Consider the following 18,891-nt stretch of genomic DNA (forward strand, 5'->3'; position numbering starts at 1 on the left):
GTGCAACGGACTTAATTCCAGTTTAATTGTTAATTAATTATTATGCATATATTTCTATTTATAAAACAAAATCTGAGTAAAGCTATACAATAAAAATTACTAAACAGCTAGATAAAGCAGATGAAGAAGAGGGAAGATAAGAGACTATATTAGAAAGTAAAATGAGAGAGAAAGAGAGAGAGAGAAAATAAAGAAAAATATACAAAAAGAACGAAAAAAAGAGAGAAAACAACACAAAACACAAATAAGAGAAAGAGATTTTCCTTAAAAAAATAAAAAAAAATCACAGACAAAGCAGATTATAGAGAAAGGGATTGGTAGATAAACTTGAAAGGAAAAGAAAGGAGAGGGAAAAAAGAGATAGAGAAGAATGTATAAGGACAGAGAGAGACCCAGAGTAAGGCTGGAGAAAGAGAGAGAGACAAAGCAAAAGCATACATGAGATCGAGAGCGAGACAGACGAGGATCTCAAAGAAACAACTAAACAACATTTGATGAATACATTTATATAATTCATTCATAAATCAATTATTTAAGATAATAATCTTGTACTCTGAACTTTAGGAAACTGATATATTACAAGAAAATTGAAACACAATATGATTACTCCACTTTTGCGAGTGAAAGACTCCCGATCATATTTATGTTTTCTAAGAGCATCCATAAGTCATTCACTGGAGCCTCGCAGCATCTTCATTCCGTTATCTTTTGCGTATGCAAATGAGCGCTATGAATATTTCATAAACGAAGCTGCGAAGCTCACACAGATATAGACGCAAAAGAGCTGACATCCAAAATTTGGAGAAGAAACATTGAAATAACCTTAAAAACGGATTCGTAACTTGGGATAGATATACGAACTCTGTAAACTCTTTTTTTTGGCATATCAAATGATCGATGCAAATGCGACTTGAAAGTTTCATCAATCAGCATTTTGATCAGATTTGGACTCTATATATTTGGTATTTATAATATGCTGAAGTAATAGTTGCGATTTGCATATTGCACAGCGGAATTTCGTTTATCGAGTTTTATTGGGGTTTATGCAAGACAGGATATATTGAGATTGTATATAGTGCAGTGCCCATATATATCTATATATATACCGGAGCAAGTGTTAAATATTTATGGACCGTAGCCCGGCAAATCGTATGCCTTGCATTTCAGCACTATCAATGCTTCTACTAGCTGGCTTTTCCATTTTCTCGTAGCGTTGAACTCCAAAGTCGAAGGCTAGATGCCAGATGCTAAGTGCTACATAGGCGAATGCATTGCAATATCATTAAACCCAAAAAGAATAACAAAAACAAGCCAGAATTGTGCAACGAGGCGTAACGGACAGCATAATACTCGCTTACGGCGATAAGCCAATAGAAGTTGATAAGGAATTTGATTGTGTCTCCGACATTCGATATTATATGGATTTATTTATAGGATATTTGTTTGTAGAGAAGAATTATATAATTGATGGGCAGTTGTAAAATTATTGTAGTTTATATATGCTGCAAGAGAGATCGAAAATCATTCCAAGAAACTCGAAAGTATAACTGTAACTTACATTCTTTTACGACTAGCATGTAAATTTGGATCTATTAATAAAGAACTTTTCTACTGTTAATGGTGCAATGCTTTCAACATAGAATTATCTGTCAATAACATGCCAACCTCTGGTATTTCCTCAGTTTTTTTTCCATCTCTCCTATCTCTAGATATTGCCCTAGCTATGATAACTTCTTTTATTCTATATTATTACATGTATTCTAAATATTGCGAAAAGGGTATATATAATAATTGCTAATTTGTTGAGCTCATACTGGATGAGTTTAAAAAAAAAAATGTTGATTTAAGACGAGAGTACGCCAGATAAGTACTTCAAAATTAAATTTTCATTTATTTACAATTAAGCTCATATTAATAAACCAATTTGAATTGCTAAAAGTGCAAAACCTATATACCCTTTCCAGTTGCTGCGTTCACGAGCATACAAACTCTTAAGACTGCTTCGGGGAATCTGGAGAAACGAGTATATATAACATATATATCCCACATTTCAAGACGGCAACCTCAATAACAACAACAGAAATTACATAAAGCCAATATACTCCGCCCACTTCATCTAACGGGCAGGAAAAGAAAAGTTGAAGAAAAACTGTACAATTTTGACTTGACGAATGTGACAAGTTTTGTTTTCCTATTTAGTTGATTTCTTAAAAAAGACCTAAAAAACGCGAATTAAAAATCAATTGAGTTTTTTTTTATCATTTATATATCGAAGATATTCTTTTTATTTGTATTTTTGTTGTTATTTTCTCATTTGTTTCGTTTATAAATTAGACACAAAAAACGTTTACAAATTATGTTTGAAATTTCTTTTCGTTTTGCTGTTTTTTTTTTAAAGATTTTTTCCTTTTTTTTTTTTTTTTAATTTTAGATTGTATAAAATTACATAGCTAGGTGCTAAATGTGTGTGTGTGTGTATTAAAATTAAATTCGTGATCGTATAAGAAGAAGATGCTTGTTTATGCTCGTTTATAAGGCGTAAATTTAACAAAGTCCTAACTATATACAAGTACCATTATATATGTATGTATGTATATATATATATATATACATATTTGTAGTTAAATGAGCTGACTGGCAAAGCAAATTGTTGTTTTTAAAATTCATTTGCTTTACAAATACAAAAACAGAAGAGCAGCAAAAAAAAAACAATTTAAATGAGGCATGAGGCATTGGCTTAAAGCTAATTAAATTAGTTTAATTGCTATTTAAAGTTTGTCGTGTGTGTGTGTGTGTGTGTGTTTGGGTGTTTTGTTTATAGGAATGCGGACTTTAGATACAGATACAGATATAAATATATATAGTTTAACAAAGAGAGAGATAGAGAGAGAGAGAGATAGAAAGAGGAGAAAGAGGGACAGAGTGTGTGTGAAAGAGACATCTATAGAGTTTACTTAGAAAGGAAAGCTAAAGCCAAATCGTTTGCAAAAGGAAAAACATGAAATTCTACCTACACGCTCTTCCTCTTCTTCTGCTGCTTATTATTATTTTATTTTTTATCGTTTTTAGTTTTTGTTTATAAATACATATATATATAGAGTATATAACAAAGAAAAAATAGGTTTGCAGATTGTCTTATAGTTCCAGCCGCTTAGTCTAAGAAAAAGAAACAGAATTTAAGGAAAAAAAAAAAAAAAACTCTCAAGGAGTTTTCTCTGCTTTTTTTTTTCTCCACTTCATTCATTTCAAAAAAGTTTTCTTGGCCTTTACATAGTTTTGGTATTTCTCTTTAAAAATTTGTGTTGTAGAAACCATGAGTTGTTGTTGTTCTTCTTGTTGTTGTTGTTAAAGTTACTTTTTTGCTGCAGAGAATTCAATTTAGTTTACAGTTTTACTTGATTTTGGAATGTGTTTTTGTTTGTTTTTTTTTTGTTTTACAACGGTTTCAACAAGTTACATATGGGGTGGCTCTCTAGATTGTTAGGGGCGCGACTTTTGATTGTATGTGTAGTATATATATACTCATATATGTATATACAGATATATGGATAGTTATATAGTACTATATATATATATATTGTAAATCTCTCTCATTTGCTACACACATCGAGTTCAACGTTTACACACATTTAGTTTACAGTATTTATAGCTACAGTTGCTTAACATTGCTAGTTAACAGTTACAGTTATAGTTAAAGTTAACAGCTAACAGCTAATAGCTAACAGTTACAGTTACAGTTGCTACTGATAATTTGGTTCTGCTAAGTTAAATATATATATAGATCTATATATACCTTTTCGTTTTGGCCCCTAGGATAACAGTTAAAGTGTAATACGAATGGCTTTTAGACACAGAATTTGCTTTTACACATTGAGAAACGCTTTAGACACCCGACTACGGCTACAACCTAGCGCTATTCACATACATATACCATCTATATATAACTAAAGCTAGATCTATGATTAGAGAGGCTGCTGCACTACACGAGCAGCTCCTCGTCTGTGTGTGGCTCGGCGTACAGGCAGCACTCGTCGCCGTTGGCTGCCCCCTCATCGACGGCCACCTGCTCCTCGCAGTCCAGGCTGAGATCATCGTGCGGCTGCAGCTGCGACTGCGACTGCGGCGTCTGCTGCTGCTGTTGCGGCTGCCGCTGCCTGAGCTCGCGCAGCCAGTCGAGCGTCTTGTCTATGGCACGCAGACGTTTCATCAGCGACGTCGTGGCCAAGATGTCCACCTGATAGGAGAGAGCGAGAGAGAATGGGAATTAGTTGAAGGAAAATGGAAATTCTCTGCCAATTTGCACTCACCTTCAGCTGCTGGGAGAGCGGCAGCAGCGCGATGATCCACCAGGCCCAGGCGGGTCCGTCAGTGATCAGCTCCCAGCTGTGCTCGAGCGGCGGCATTTGGCCATAGCTCTGGAAGATCTCGTGCTTCTGCTCGCTGCTCAGACTCTCGAACCAGACAATGGCCTTGGCCAGCACCAGGGACTGGAGCGTGGCCAGCGACTGCACCTGATCGATGGCAATCGGCTCGTCGTAGATGTACTCCACCTTGGCCGTCTCATAGCCATCCTTTTCGCTGCGCGCCAAGATCTTGAAGCGCTTGCAGCCAATGGTGCTCAGTATGGAGCAGCCGTCGCCCAGCAGCACACAGTCCCTGATATCCAGAATGGTGCCCACGTCATAGTAGCGCGACTTGCCGTTGTGCGGCTGGACGATGCCGAACGTCTTGTCGCCGGACTCGAGGGCCCGTCGCACCATCAAGCGATAGCGCGGATCGCAGACGAACAGCGGACAGGGCACCGATGGGAAGGCGGCGGTGCATATGAATACGGGCACCGACGGCTCCTGGTCGATCTCCTGTCGAAATCTGGTTTCGTAGTGGTCTGGAATGAATCGTTTCATTGCGGCTTCTAGGAATTTCGTAACTGGCCGCTTGGCCAGCGCAAAGGGTACTGGCGAGGATGAGCCCTGATACAGATTATTGACATTTAGTTCCACAAGTGGTGACATGCACAATGGACACGAGGAGTTGTAATCCATGCAACGATCCAAGCATACCAGACAGTAGGTGTGTCCACACGGCGTCACCACCGGCTTCCACAGCGTGCGACAGCAGAGCACGCAGTCGAAATCGCTGGCATCAATCAGCTGACTGCCCACCGACACCTGTCGCTGCTCCGAGCTATCCAATTCTGTAGTAGAGAACGAGAGAGAGAGAGAGAGAAAGAGAGAGGGAGAAAGAAGGAGAGAGTGAGGTTTGATTAGAATTAAAGCTTGATATGAATCGCTTTTTCACATACTAAATTCGTAGTATATCTAATGTTATTATATTTTCTATTAAATAGTTTATATATTTAGTATTTTAATAATACAAAAAATTATTTTGTTAGTATTAAAAATATTATATATATTAGGTTAATTCTTAACATTCTCTTCCATAACATACTTAAATTTATTCCATCTATTTTCATTTCTATACCTTTTGGTATTTTCTTGGTATTTTTAGTAATTTTTGGTAAATAACTCACTTCTCAGTCGCTGCAGCTCCTGCTGCGTGCGTTCCAGGACGTCGCTGACCAAACGACTGCAGCGTCCCGTCTCGACCGTCGCGGCTGGCGTCAACTGCGCTGCCTGCGCCGCTGCCCATTTTCTGCGGCAATGCTTGCGACTGGCACGACGACGCGCCTGCAGCTCGAACTGCTTGGCGCTGTGCAGCTGATCGTACACCTGGCGCGGATCGATGTAGTCGAGCGCGCTGGGAAACAGAAAGTCGCCGTCCATGGCCGCTGCCTCCACCACCTCCTCCTCGTCGTCCATGATGTAGTTGTCGTAGTGCTGCTGCTCGCAGCTCAGGCTGAAGTCGTCCTCCACATCGTCCAGGTGCACATGGTGATGATGCTGTTTCCTGCGGCGACGCAGCTGTTCCCAGAGCAGAGTGTACGGTGCTTTGCTGCGCTGTTGCTGCTGCGCAGCCAGCGACGGCAGAGGATCACGACTCTTGGGCGTTTGAGCCAAAAGACGTTGCAGAATCTGAAAGAAAGAGCAGCAATTAATTAACTGTAAACAGAATAGAGTTGTGGACTCACCTTGGCGAGATCATGTTGAAAGATTTCCGAATTGCTGAGATTTGTGTTTTTGTCCAGGCAAATGGCCAAGAAGCCATTGAGCAACGCCTCCTCCAAGCGGCCCAAGCCGCTCAGGGCCAAGGCACGCAGATAGTGAGCCTGCAAGGGAGAGTTGAATATGAGCAACTGTAGCGAGTGCTCACTGTAGTGGGTGGTCTTACCTTGGCTGAAGTGCAGCGCGTTCTGAGCGCATTCTCAATGTCCGCCAGGGAGCTCTGATAGTGGCTCAGCTTCAATAGGACCTCAGCGCGCAAGCAGAGACTCTTAAAGTTGCTCGGCACTAGAAAGAAGAAGAGAAAGAAACTATTAGAGAATTTCATAAACAAAAACTTGTATGCTAATTGTTGCTTAATGGGCGCCAACTAATGAAAATTCAAACGAAATCGCGCACTTAATGTCAAACGGCTAGAAAATTAAAACGAAAATGAAAATGAAAATGTCAAAATCTGACAATGTTTTTGGAGACGATCGCTTGCCAAGCAAATGCAAATATATATATATTTCTACATATACACTCACACACACACACACACAATATACATCTATATCTATAAAAGAAACCAAGCAAAAACACCCACCCCGCCACCCAACTAGCCGAAATAGCAAATTTTACAATTAGTTTGCTGTCGCCGCTGACGTTGACGTTGACGTTCACAGCGCTGCTGCCGTCAAAGCACGGCACGCGCCTGTTAACTAACATTAGTTACACTATTACACTGCCTTAGCATGTTGCCAGCATTGTTAGCACATGAAATGTTGCGAGCTGTGCTACTGTTAGCTTAACATTAATTTGAATAATGCCAGCAACATGTTGCGCCCGCACTTAACAGCGCTCTAGAAAGGCGCATTGCTCCCACACACTCAAGCAGCGCGTTAACATTGTAAGAGTAAATTCATGTTGGCGCTCTTCAACCAACGGATGCGCGCTCTTGTGCTGTTAACTGTTAAGAGCCACAAGGCTGAGGCATCTGTTAAAAAACGCGATTATGTAGCCTAACATTACGCAACATAAAAACAGCGCTACGTAGATATCAATATATGTGTGAGTGTGTTTGTTAGCCCTCTACTTGCGGTTGTTGTTGTTATTGCAGTTGTTATACAAAATGTTGCAAAAAAAAGTGATTACATATCAGACAATATCCAAAATGCAGGCTGCAGCTCATCGCCAGCTTCAGCAAAGATTTGCATTTTGATGTTGTTGCAACATTGAATATGTTGCTTGTTGTTGTTGCTCTTGTCCAAGTGTTATTCATGTTTTTGATTATGTAAAACACGCATTCGAAATGTTTGTCAATATTTTCCTCTTTTTTTCTGCCCCAAATTGATGTCAAGTATTTGTCTGTCTCTCCCTCTCTCTCTCTATCTTACACTCTTTGCCCATGTGCGTGTGTAGGTGTTTAGGTGATAATAGCTAGCTAGATAAGACCAGGTAAATTGAGGATGTGAGCTGGGGCTAAGTGTGCTTGCGCTATGCGAATTATGCAAAAAGCAATTTGGCAACCAATTAGATAACGCTTATAGATTGATGTATATATTACGACCGAGAATTGTTTAGCTATCTATGAATGTGGCAAGCAATAACAGTTAGCTAACAATATTCACTTTAAATTTATTTAAAAGCTTTTACTTTCAGCTAGAAATTTTACATTAGCTGAATGTAAAAGATTCCTTACTTTTATTGATCAATCGTAACGTTGGTAAAAATATAGTTGATTAAAAAACTATTTTCTTACAAGGAACTTAGCGCAAAAAAGATTGAAATCTATATAATTTGCAAGAATATACAAATATTTACTTATATAATTTTTCCCTTAAATAAGTTAGACATTCTCGCTTTGCTAATCAAGCAACTTGTAGACAACTAAATTGCTTAAGGCCTAATTGTCTTATTATGTAACAAGAATTATGCTATCAGAAAAGCCTCAAGAACATAACTGGAACAAGTAAAATCATGTGTCAGCTAATTCTATATAGCAAGACGAATGCAGGCAGCACGCAATATACATATATACATAGATATAAATATATATATTATGCATATATACATATATCTCATTGCTAAAGCTGCCGACTTCCCGTTCGATATAGTCAGCATGCTTATAAACGTAATTGCCTTCAACAACAACAACAACAACAAAACAACTCGAGCAAAAATTCAATTAAAATGCAAAAGGCAGCATTGCGCCTCTTGTTGCTCTCGCTGTTGTTGTTGTTGTTGTTGTCAATTTGCACTTATTAGAGAATTTAACGCTAGCCAAGCACATAGCATACCATAGAGAGATAAAGACAGAGAGAGAGAGAGAGAAAGAGAGAGGAAGGCCATGGCGACTCCCTCGCATCCTACGCTTGATCATTTTTCCGTAACGCTGCAGACAATTTAAGCCCAACTGTTGATAAATTGCATTTGGCTGCAAGATAGTCGAGCTATATATATAAATAATATACATGTATGATGTAGTTGCAATCTGCATATACATACACACACATATCAAATAGATATGTGTGTGTGTTCTCTTGGCCGCATTGAAATCAGATTTCGTCACGTACATTAAAAATGATTTTGCGAATTGCGAATTTCGCTTTATTCTCGCTGATTGCATAAGTAGCGCAGCAGCAACAACAACAGCAACAACAACAGCAACAGCAAAAACAACAGCAACAGCAACAACAACAATATGTAGATTAAATTAAATTTTATTACAAATCATACAGTTGCAACAAAGTTGCTTCGTTCTTCTTCTCATCTCCCATTCTCGACTTCCGCTTTGGCTGCTTCTTTGCTTCGTTGGCTCAAGTGTGCTTAGAAACGTGCCCACAATTGTTTGCCTAGATCAGCGTACTAAATGCGCTATATGTCTCAAAACTTAATTGTGCACAATGCGAAAAAAAGCGAGCACATAAAAAATGGGAAAAAAGCGTCGTTAAACAATTTGCTAAAAATAAATGTTGCGTATACGCCGCATGCTCCCGCCGCCGTCGACTGCTGGGCACAGGCTTTGATTATGCTCTGTGCAAATACACACAATGCAAATACACGCACACACACACACGTATCTATGGGGAGACTAGACACACACACACACACACGCACAGTTGGTTCATTATGTAAAGCCCACTGAAGGAAATAAAACGCGCAAAGCTGGAGCCAAACTGACCCAAATACCAACAAAAACTGAATGCCCATTAAATTGCGCCACAAATACAAATGTGTGTGTGTGTGTGTGAGAGAGTGTATAGTGTCTCTGTGTGTGCTTTAAGGGGGCTGCTTGTTAAGGGCGCTAACTTTATGCTGCGAGCAACAGCAAACAGACAAAAGACAAAGCAGCTGCAGGGTATTCAAATTACAATTCTTGCTGCTGTTGTTGTTGTTGTTGTTGTAGCCACTGCTGCTTGCTGTGCTTGAGTTGCTATGTAATCAAATATAGTTAAGAATATGTACATGTATATATGCTTTATATAAGTCTGCCTAGCTAAAACTTACTTTACAGCTTAGAAGTCGAACGGCATTTAATAATAGTAAACACAGCCAATATACCCTTTGCACTTTAGAATTCAACTGTGACTATATAATAGAATATAGTATACAATATATGATTAGCGCATAAATCTAAATACAAATTCTTGCCAAATGCCGTTTCCTGCTCAATCCTGTGTTGATTAAAGCACACGATAAATAATAAATAAGAATGCAGACATTCAAAGCTAATCTCTACAGAAAGAGTGAAAGAAAGAGACTCATTAAGTAAGTGACAAAGACAAAGCGAGCGAGAGAGAGAGAGAGAGAGAGGGAGAGAGGGAGGGAGAGTTACGCTTTAATGCCGTTTTGGCATTGGCATTGGCATTATACTAAAAGCAGGAAGCAAAACGCTTTGTTTGCGCTGCGCGGCTCGACTCGGCTCGGCTCGGCTATTAAACGTTTCATTTGCCGCAGAATTGCAAGAGTTCATTAATTATGCTTGTCTTTCCGTTTCGCTCTCCCTCTCACTCTCTCTAGAGAGAGTGCGAACATTGTGAAATTGTTAAAATGCAACAAGATTTTAATTATTTCACTGACAGGCGATTGCACTTGAAATGCAATGCGAATGGCTGCACAGCGCGCGGCACACGCGGCGTATGCGTAATTCGTATATCTATTATATAATAAGTATGCAAATCTATAATGCACTGTATATTTCGACATTCTTATCTATGCATTACACACATTTCACCTGACATTGGCCAGGAGGAAATGCATCAAATCATTCGATCTATATATAAACATGAAATGACAATGAATTTTCGTGCTTCGTTGCTCGATTTTCATGACATTTTCAGAGCTCACATTTTCCATGATTTTCATGTTTTGGGGGCAAAAAAAAACAAAACAGATGAAATCTTTGAGCACATTTTTCTACTATCGTTTGCGTCATTTCTTTTGGCTGTGTGGGCGTGGCCAACGCCCACGAACAGGCGGCTCAAATGTCAAAGCGAACAAAAAATGCAAACGAAGTAGAAGAAGAAAAAGGCAAATAAATAGAAAAAACTGTGATGCCAGCTCAAATGCCCCAGGGCAGCTAAGACTCAGCTATAGACTCGTAATATATATATAAAATAATTTTAATAATTATATTTATATTTACAATGTATATTATGATTTGTTCTCATTATCATTTTCTTCTTTCATTTTTATTTGCATTCGAATTATTATTATTTACATCATCATCATCAGCATTAAAAATTTGCTTTTCTCTTTCTCCTTCACTTTCTGTTTTTTCTAGCGTAACTGTAACTTCGCTCAACTTCAGCTTTTAGCGCAGCGGTAATATTCTCGTTTGGCTTTATCGAAGCGTAAAGATTCTATCTGCGGCCAAATGTCAATTTAACGCCTGCGGGTTCAAGCCAAGGTCAACGGGCAGCAGCGAGAAGTTGCTCTAAGCGCTGCTCAATTGAGGAGAGGAGAGACGGAACTAGGAAAGCTGAATCTGATTTGCGTCTGCGTTTTCCACAGGTGATTGACCGACCCACACTCGGGCGGCGCCAACTGTCGGCTGCTTTTCATGAATTTCCATTTTGTTTTGCGACGCAATTTTATTCAACAACAACAACAGCAGCAACAACAACAACAACTGGTTGCGGGGGCTGCAACATTGCGTATGCGTCATTTGGCAACGACCACAGCAGCTACAGGCAAAAGCAAATAGACATACGAGCAGGCACACACACACACGCACACACAGTCTCACAGCAGCACAGTTAAACTCCAAGCTGAGCTAAAAATCATTTCAAGGTAAGCCAAACAAATAAGCCATAAGAAACAACAACAGCAACAGCAACAAAACAAATAAGTGGCAGTGCTCCAGTGGGCAGTAGCAGGCTAAGAGATACCCTGCTTGGCATGCCACAATACAATTGGCTATATCGCAGAGATGATAATACACAACCTAATCAATGAAATTAGCTTTGCAATCAACATAAGTCTAATTAGACTAATTAGCACGAATATCATTCATCAGCAAAATTATTATTTATAATTTAGCATTTCTTCTTAATTAATAAGTTGTGCGTAGTTAAATTAGCATTATAATTATAATCATGAGCATTGCAAAGATTATTACGATTGACATTATTATTGGCATTATCATTGGCATTATTAACATCAATATCATTATCATTTTCAATACTGCATAATTTATTACCCGAAAGCTGCTCTTGGCCTTGGCTAACATACATTCCCACACAGTCAATATACCCTATGCTGACTCATTTTAGCTTCAGCTGCGTGGTATTGAAACAATCTCCCAATAAATGTTATATAAGCGAGTTGTTGCTCAGCCAGCCGCAACCTTCAAGCAATTCAGAGCGTTAACAGCACCAGCAACAGTAACAACAGTAACAGCAGCAACAACAACAACAACAACAACAACAACAACAACAATAACCGGCAACAATTTACACACGCAAATTAAAAATATGAATTCCGATTTCTTTGCTTGTAAACACAAATTGCAAATTTCAAATTGCAATCAAAATCCAAACTAAAACAGAAATCCACGAAAAATTTGCAAATAAATTTTGTTGCAAACTGTTCAAATTTGCAGCTAACTGTAAAATGTTAGCATTGAATAAATAACTCGCTTTTTATGAGGCGCAGAGCACAAATTTTCAGCTGGAAAATGAGCGTGCAAAGGCAACAGAAAATTGCTTCAATGAGCAGCAACGTTGGCGTCGAAGTCGGCGGCGACGTCGACAGCGCAGCAGCGAACTGTGTTCAAGGTCAAGCAGGCTGGGCAAAAGAGTTGCGGCAGAGTTACACGCAAAGAAAACGGAGTGGAGTTGCTGATGAATTATATTAAAATTGAGAATGCGGTATTTTCTTTTTAAGTAATTAAAAGTTAAATATAGAACAAACTTAATTTTTGTGAATTTTACAATTTTAAATAATGTTTAATTAAAATTATTATTATTATTATTTTAATTGAAATAAGCAGGCAGAGAAATATTTAGTTTAGTTTTACAATTTTATATAATGTTTGCTTGAGTTTTTATTGATTTTTAATGTTGTTAAATATTGCTTTAGGTATAAAATACTTTCACAAACTTTATCAAGTTTAACTGTTTAATTGCAATTGTTATTTTGTTTATTCGTAATTCATTATTTGTAACATATATATTCGTTTTTAGCAACAAATTTAAGCTTGACATACTTTTCACTTTATTTTGTTGCAATTTTATTTTCTCACTTTTCATATTTATTTCGAATATAACCTCGCCTGGCTTAACTCCCCTCCTTTTCTGTCAGTGCAGCCGTTAGTTTTGGTCATTTGTTTCTCTATTGCGTTGGCTTCCTCTTTATATAAATATATATGCATATATATTTATTTTATTTTCTTGTGCAACTTGTGCGAGGCATTAGATAGAGTTCAGTTGTTTTTATGGGCATTTTTATTGCATGTTGTTTTGTTGCCATTCTGCTGCCTCCTCTTAGATAGTTGTAAAAGCTACAACATTGTGTGCTGTCGAGTGTTCTTGTTGTTGTTGTCGTTGTTGTTGCTAAAGTCTAGCTGCTTATGCAGTTGAGACAACAACTGGCAAAAGACCAGCAAGTCGACAACTGCAAAGCCCCCACGCGCAACAAACAACAAGAAACAGCAACAGCAACAACAACATTTCAAGTGGACTTCGCTGATTAGCAATAAAACAAGCCACGCCCACAATGGCCTTTTGTGTTGCATATGCAGAATGTAAAATAAATACATACGAAAGGGAAATATATATATATATAGATCTATGCATATATAGTAGAAAATCATATAAAACTATAGCAGACTCTAAAAATAATTTAATTGTTTTTGTTTTTCATGCTTCTAATTTCCTTTTTGTAGAGTATTTGAGTTCGTCTTATCGCATTTTGTTTGCATTGCGGCGCCTTTGTTGTGGGCAACACACTGGCGCAGCGCATTAGTCTGGTGCGCTGAGATATGGCCACGCTAGCCGCAGTAACTTCTACCACAAGCCACAATTTCCCCAGGCCCCAGCCCCCCTCGCACGACTGTTAGTTATGCCATATGTTGTATATTGACTTTGCGCAGGCATTTGCCATATGTTGCTGTTGACATTTGATAAATGTTCTATGTGCGTGTGTTGCCGACACACACATACAGCGATACATGCACAGAGAGCGAGACACAGCTACACTTCCACTTCCGGACCGTGGTCAGGCATTTTTGACGCGCAGTTAATTGATTTCTGAGACCCCCAGTCGAACAACAACAGAAAACTGTCGACACATATGCGCAATAATCCACTTAAACTACCAATAGCAGCAGCAGAAGGGGAGAGGAGAGGACGTAGGTTCTTTGATTCGGTCTATTTTTAATGTTGAATTATTTTTGGGCAGTAGCACAGACTTAAACGGCAGCTCAAGAGAAGGCGAGCGACGCTCTCGCGCTCGCTTATGTAACACTCTACAGAGACGCAAACAGCCCCTAACATAAGCCCAAAGAGACGCAACGAAAATCGACAACAACAACAGAAGTGACACTAAAACCGGCTTTTTATGCAAAGCTGCCAAAAAAAATAAAGGAAGCAAAAAGAAATAGTGAGTCGACGAGGGCAGGCAAGTTAGGCAAAAGCATTGCGTGAGCGTAAGCTTGTGCAACAACAGCTACCACAGCTGTGAGAGCGATAGAGCCAAGCGAAGAGTGCAGCCGAATTGAGATGTATGCCATAGCAACACAGCAACAGTGGTTAGTCTGAGAGCGGCAGAGGCGCACGAAGAGTGCAACTGGGACGAAATGTCTGCCTAAGCAACACAGCAACAGGGCCAAAGAGCGCGATTGCTGCAAGAGAGCGCATAATATTGGGTAGTCTAAAAAGTTTTTTCGTATTTTGCCAATAGATGTCGTTGGCGTCGTATATCTCCAGTGCTACCAATCACATTGTGTACACATTGTGGTGTTCGATTGGTAGCACTTTAAGCTTCGATTGCCAAAAAAAAAAAATGTAATTCAAAGAATTTGAAAAAAGTTACAGCTGTTCAAAAATGAGTGAAAATAAAGAAGAAATTCGCTATATTTTGAAATTTTTGTATAAAAAAGGGAAGAATGCCACGCAAGCCACTAATGAAATTTGTGATGTTTACGGTGACGATGCTCTATCAGTTCGTGTAGCACAACAATGGTTCGCACGCTTCCGTTCAGGAAATTTCGATGTGAAAGATGCACCTCGCTCTGGTCGACCAATCTTTGAAAAAGTCGATGAAATTATGGAAAGGATTGACCAAGACCGTCACATAAGCAGCCATGACATCGCAAATGAACTAAACATTCATCATCAAACGGTTCTGAACCATTTAGAAAAGGCTGGCTACAAAAAAAAGCTCGATGTATGGATACCACATGAATTGTCTGTGAAAAATTTATTGGACAGAATTAACATTTGCGATTCTTTGCTGAAACGAAATGAAATCGAACCATTTCTGAAGAGAATGGTAACAGGAGACGAAAAATGGATCAAATACGACAATAATGTGCGAAAAAGATCATGGTGCAAGAGTGGTGAAGCTCAACAAATGGTCGCAAAGCCAGGATTGACGGCTCGAAAGGTAATGCTGTGTGTTTGGTGGGATTGGAAAGGAATAATCCACTATGAGCTGCTTCAGCCTGGTCAAACGATTGATTCGACACTTTACTGTGAACAACTGATGAGATTGAAGCAAGCAATCGAAAAAAAACGGCCAGAACTGATCAACAGAAAGGGCATCGTATTCCATCAGGACAACGCCAGACCACACACATCTTTGATGACCCGGCAAACACTGAGAGAGCTTGGCTGGGAAGTTTTAATGCATCCACCATATAGCCCTGACCTTGCACCTTCGGACTACCATTTATTTCGGTCAATGCAGAACTCCCTTAACGGAGTAAAGTTGGCTTCAAGAGAAGCCTGTGAAAATCACTTGAAGCAGTTTTTCAAAGAGAAACCACGAAAGTTTTACACGAATGGAATTATGTCTCTAGTGGAAAAATGGCAAAAGGTGGTCGACCAAAATGGTGCATATTTGATTTAATAAAGTTTATTATAAATATTTAAAAATATGATTTGAAGTTTCATTACAAATACGAAAAGACTTTTTAGACTACCCAATATTAAGAGCGGGAGAGCGAAGGAGTGAGCTTCGAGTGAAGTGGCGCAAGCTTGGCTTATGTCAAAATTTGACAGTTGCTCTGCTGGCGCTCTTTGTTACTGCGGCCAAAAAAGTATGTCAAAGTCAAACGTCGCTGTCGCAGCTGGCGCCGGCATCGCAGTCAGCGCTGACGCTCAGTTACTAAACATTGCCGTTGTTGTTGCTTTTGTTTGCTGCTGCCGCTGCCGACGTCATTTTTATTATGTTTGTTTGGTAAGTGGAGCTCTGGTTATGTAAGCCCAGCAGCAAGCAGCAGACAGCAGACAGCAGCCAACTGTTGGCCATCGTCGCCGTCGCCGTCGTCGTCATCGTCAGTTTTTTTTTTTCATTTCTTGCTCATTCGTTACGTTAAGCATAAGCCTAAGCTCGACCGCTTGGCAGCCACCCGCTCTCCGCGCGTTCATGTCTTAGCCTTTTGTCTTTTTCACGCCGTTGTTTTTCAGTCCGCCGCCCCTGCAGCTGTCCCGTTTTAGCTCATTTGTTTGTTGCCAATTTCAACGCTTGACTTTTGCGTCGGCGGCGACTGAAAATTAAATCGTGATTTGTAAATGCGCTCAATTTTTCGTCTCGCTTGCCTTTTGAGAGCAGCAGCAGCCGGGGGCGTGGGGCGGGGGTCAGCAACAACAGCAGTGAATTTGGCAATTTTGTAATAAGTCTTTTTTTCTTTCTTTCGTCTGTGTGGCGATTAAATAATCAACAATGTGGCAACGCGGCAACAGGCGAATGGGGCTGAAAAGTGATTGTTGATATCTTGTGTCATTCTCCAGTGTTGTATAATTGGCGTTTATTGCGACGTTTCAGTTACTACTGCTGCTCCCGTTGCTGCTTCAGAGTTCTTTATACGAAGTTGTTTTTGCAGAGCTGAACTAATTAGCTTTTTGCTATAGTCAGCGCCTTTTAGCCGAGCTGTGATGTAATAAAACAAGTATCCATATATGCATATACATATGTATGTGTATGTGTGTGAGTGTGCTTATAGAAGTTATTGCTGCTTGTTCTCAATGAATACGTAACGCGCTTTGTCAGCCCCCCTTTTTCTGTCAAGCTAAAAGCTTCTTTTTCATTTAATTTGCCGCACTGAGTGCTTGCCTTGCCTGGCCTACCTTTCTCTTCTTCTTCTTCTAGCAACCACCTGATATTCTAGCGGCAACTGTTGCATAACTTGCGGCGTATGTGTGCGTGTGCGTGTGTGTTCGACTGTGTGTGTTCTCTTTGATAGCTCATTTTGTGTGGCAAATTGAAATGCTACGCCTTCGTTTTGTTTTGATTTTGTAATTTTTTATGACTGAACTTTGGCAGTGCTGAACAAGCTGCACTTTGAACTCGCCTTTGGCTGGGCGCGTTGTGTTTGTTAAGCTGGATAAATGGAAATGGAAATGCAAATGCCAAAAGCTTTGCGATTGCCCAACAGATTGATAGGGCAGCGAACCTGGTCTAATAATGCCTTAAGCCAGATCTGAGTTAAGCACTTGGTTGGCTCGTGTCTATTACTCAATAATAGACATGCATATATATCTGCAAGTCGTGTGTGTGTGTGTGTGTGTGTGTGTGTGTGTGTGTGTGTGTGTGTGTATGTAAAAGGCAAATTGCAATCGTCGCTGATTGCCGTTAAATCGCTTACAGTTACAGCAGCGATAAAGCGAACATGAGCAGCAGCAGCAACAATAACAAGCAGCTGCATACGGCCCGCCATTTGCTTTGCGAGCTACGTTCTATGACATAACTGTAATTCAAACTCGCGAGAGCCAAGCACAGTGAACGGCCAAAGAGAGCGACCAACAGCCACAGAGCAACTGTATGTGTGTGTGTGTCTGTGTGTGTGTAAGAGACGGAGAGGTAGCACGCTCACAGTCTGTGTGAGCGAGCGACTTACTTTTGTTTTTTTTTCTGCTGCTGTTTGCCGTTGCTGCAATTGAATAATCCAATGTTGTTGTTGCTGTTGCTGTCGTGTTTTGTTTACAAATGTTGAAAGTGAATTTTCAATTGCAATTCACAATTCACAGTAGAATATTACTTAATAAACTTAATAACAAGTGAGTCACAGCGTGAGCGTTGCCAGACTGTCGCAATGCTTGTGGCTTGCCACTCCTTCAGCTCAATTTTGTTTTTGTTTTTGGCGAATGAGGACAACATTAGCTGCTGCTGTTGTTGTTGCAGCTGCAGCAACTTCAGCCAATTGCCTCGCTCATTATGCAATAAACAAATATTTGACTGCAGTTCCATAATGTGGCTGCCATTTAGTTTCAATTAAGACATGCCGCATGCCACATGCCACATGCCAATTGCCTCATTATGCAGTTATGGTAAATACTATTTGTTTTAAGAACTGTATATAACCGATATGTATATATCTGTCGTTTCCTCTCACTCTCCCTCGCTTCCCTCTCACTCCCTCTCCCTCACATTTTCTGCTTCTGCTTTTGGCCTTTAATATGCTGCCGATGGCAAATTCTGTTGATTTTTATGGCTTATTTCGGTGTCGATGAGTTATGGCCTGTTTATCATGGCCTTCTTTTATTACTATTATTGTTTGTATTATTATTATATTATTATCATTATGCACTGCCCGCTGGTTACGACTTCCCGCTGGCATTATCTGATGTGCATAACAGGCGGCGCGTTACGAAACAAAATGACTTTTCCGTATCAAGAATCTTGTATAATGTCAAGGCAATTCGATATGCCTCGTAAGGCGGAAAGCACAGGGTCTATCAATTTATACTAGCACTTACATAAAGGAGATATAATACTAAATTTGTTATAGAATAGTTTTTTCTTTACTTTCATTTACTAACTCAAGTCGCAGCCACGCCCACTTCTATAACAAACAAAACGCATAAATATTTCAGCTAAACAATTTCTGGGTCACAAGTCTCATTTGAATAGAGGAAAATAAAAACGAATTGGTTCTATGCATTGAACGCTGCGAAAGAAAGTGCAGAAAAATGTGCGCTGGCATTTCAACAATGTGCACCAGACGCGAACAATGCAGCAAGCAGGAGGAGGAGGAGGGGGAGGTGGAGGAGGAGGAGGGGCAGCAGGAGCGGGGCAGAGGGTGAGAGAATGGGGCTAACATCGAAACTGAAAGCCAAAAGGCGCC

General features: G+C 39.7%; 1 protein-coding gene across 2 annotated transcripts in view; it reads right to left on the reverse strand.

The window, feature by feature from the left end:
• Positions 1-3,086: 3,086 nt before the first annotated feature.
• Positions 3,087-18,891, reverse strand: part of LOC6582071 (LON peptidase N-terminal domain and RING finger protein 3) — a 31,147-nt gene continuing 15,342 nt past the window's right edge. The window contains exons 1-6 of one of the 2 annotated variants that reach the window (XM_044009801.1): positions 6,519-6,534; positions 6,289-6,407; positions 6,089-6,226; positions 5,531-6,032; positions 4,308-5,194; positions 3,087-4,234 (exon numbers count right to left, since the gene is read on the reverse strand). In XM_044009801.1, coding sequence (XP_043865736.1) covers positions 3,980-4,234; positions 4,308-5,194; positions 5,531-6,032; positions 6,089-6,226; positions 6,289-6,407; position 6,519 — 1,902 coding nt within the window. In that variant the 5' untranslated portion in view covers positions 6,520-6,534 and the 3' untranslated portion in view covers positions 3,087-3,979. Of the gene's footprint in view, positions 4,235-4,307; positions 5,195-5,530; positions 6,033-6,088; positions 6,227-6,288; positions 6,408-6,518; positions 6,535-18,891 lie in introns of those variants that run through there. The other variant, XM_015162253.3, reaches the window with a different exon arrangement.

The sequence above is a fragment of the Drosophila mojavensis genome, unplaced genomic scaffold (assembly GCF_018153725.1).
Source record: "Drosophila mojavensis isolate 15081-1352.22 unplaced genomic scaffold, ASM1815372v1 contig_74, whole genome shotgun sequence".
Lineage (NCBI taxonomy): Eukaryota > Metazoa > Arthropoda > Insecta > Diptera > Drosophilidae > Drosophila > Drosophila mojavensis.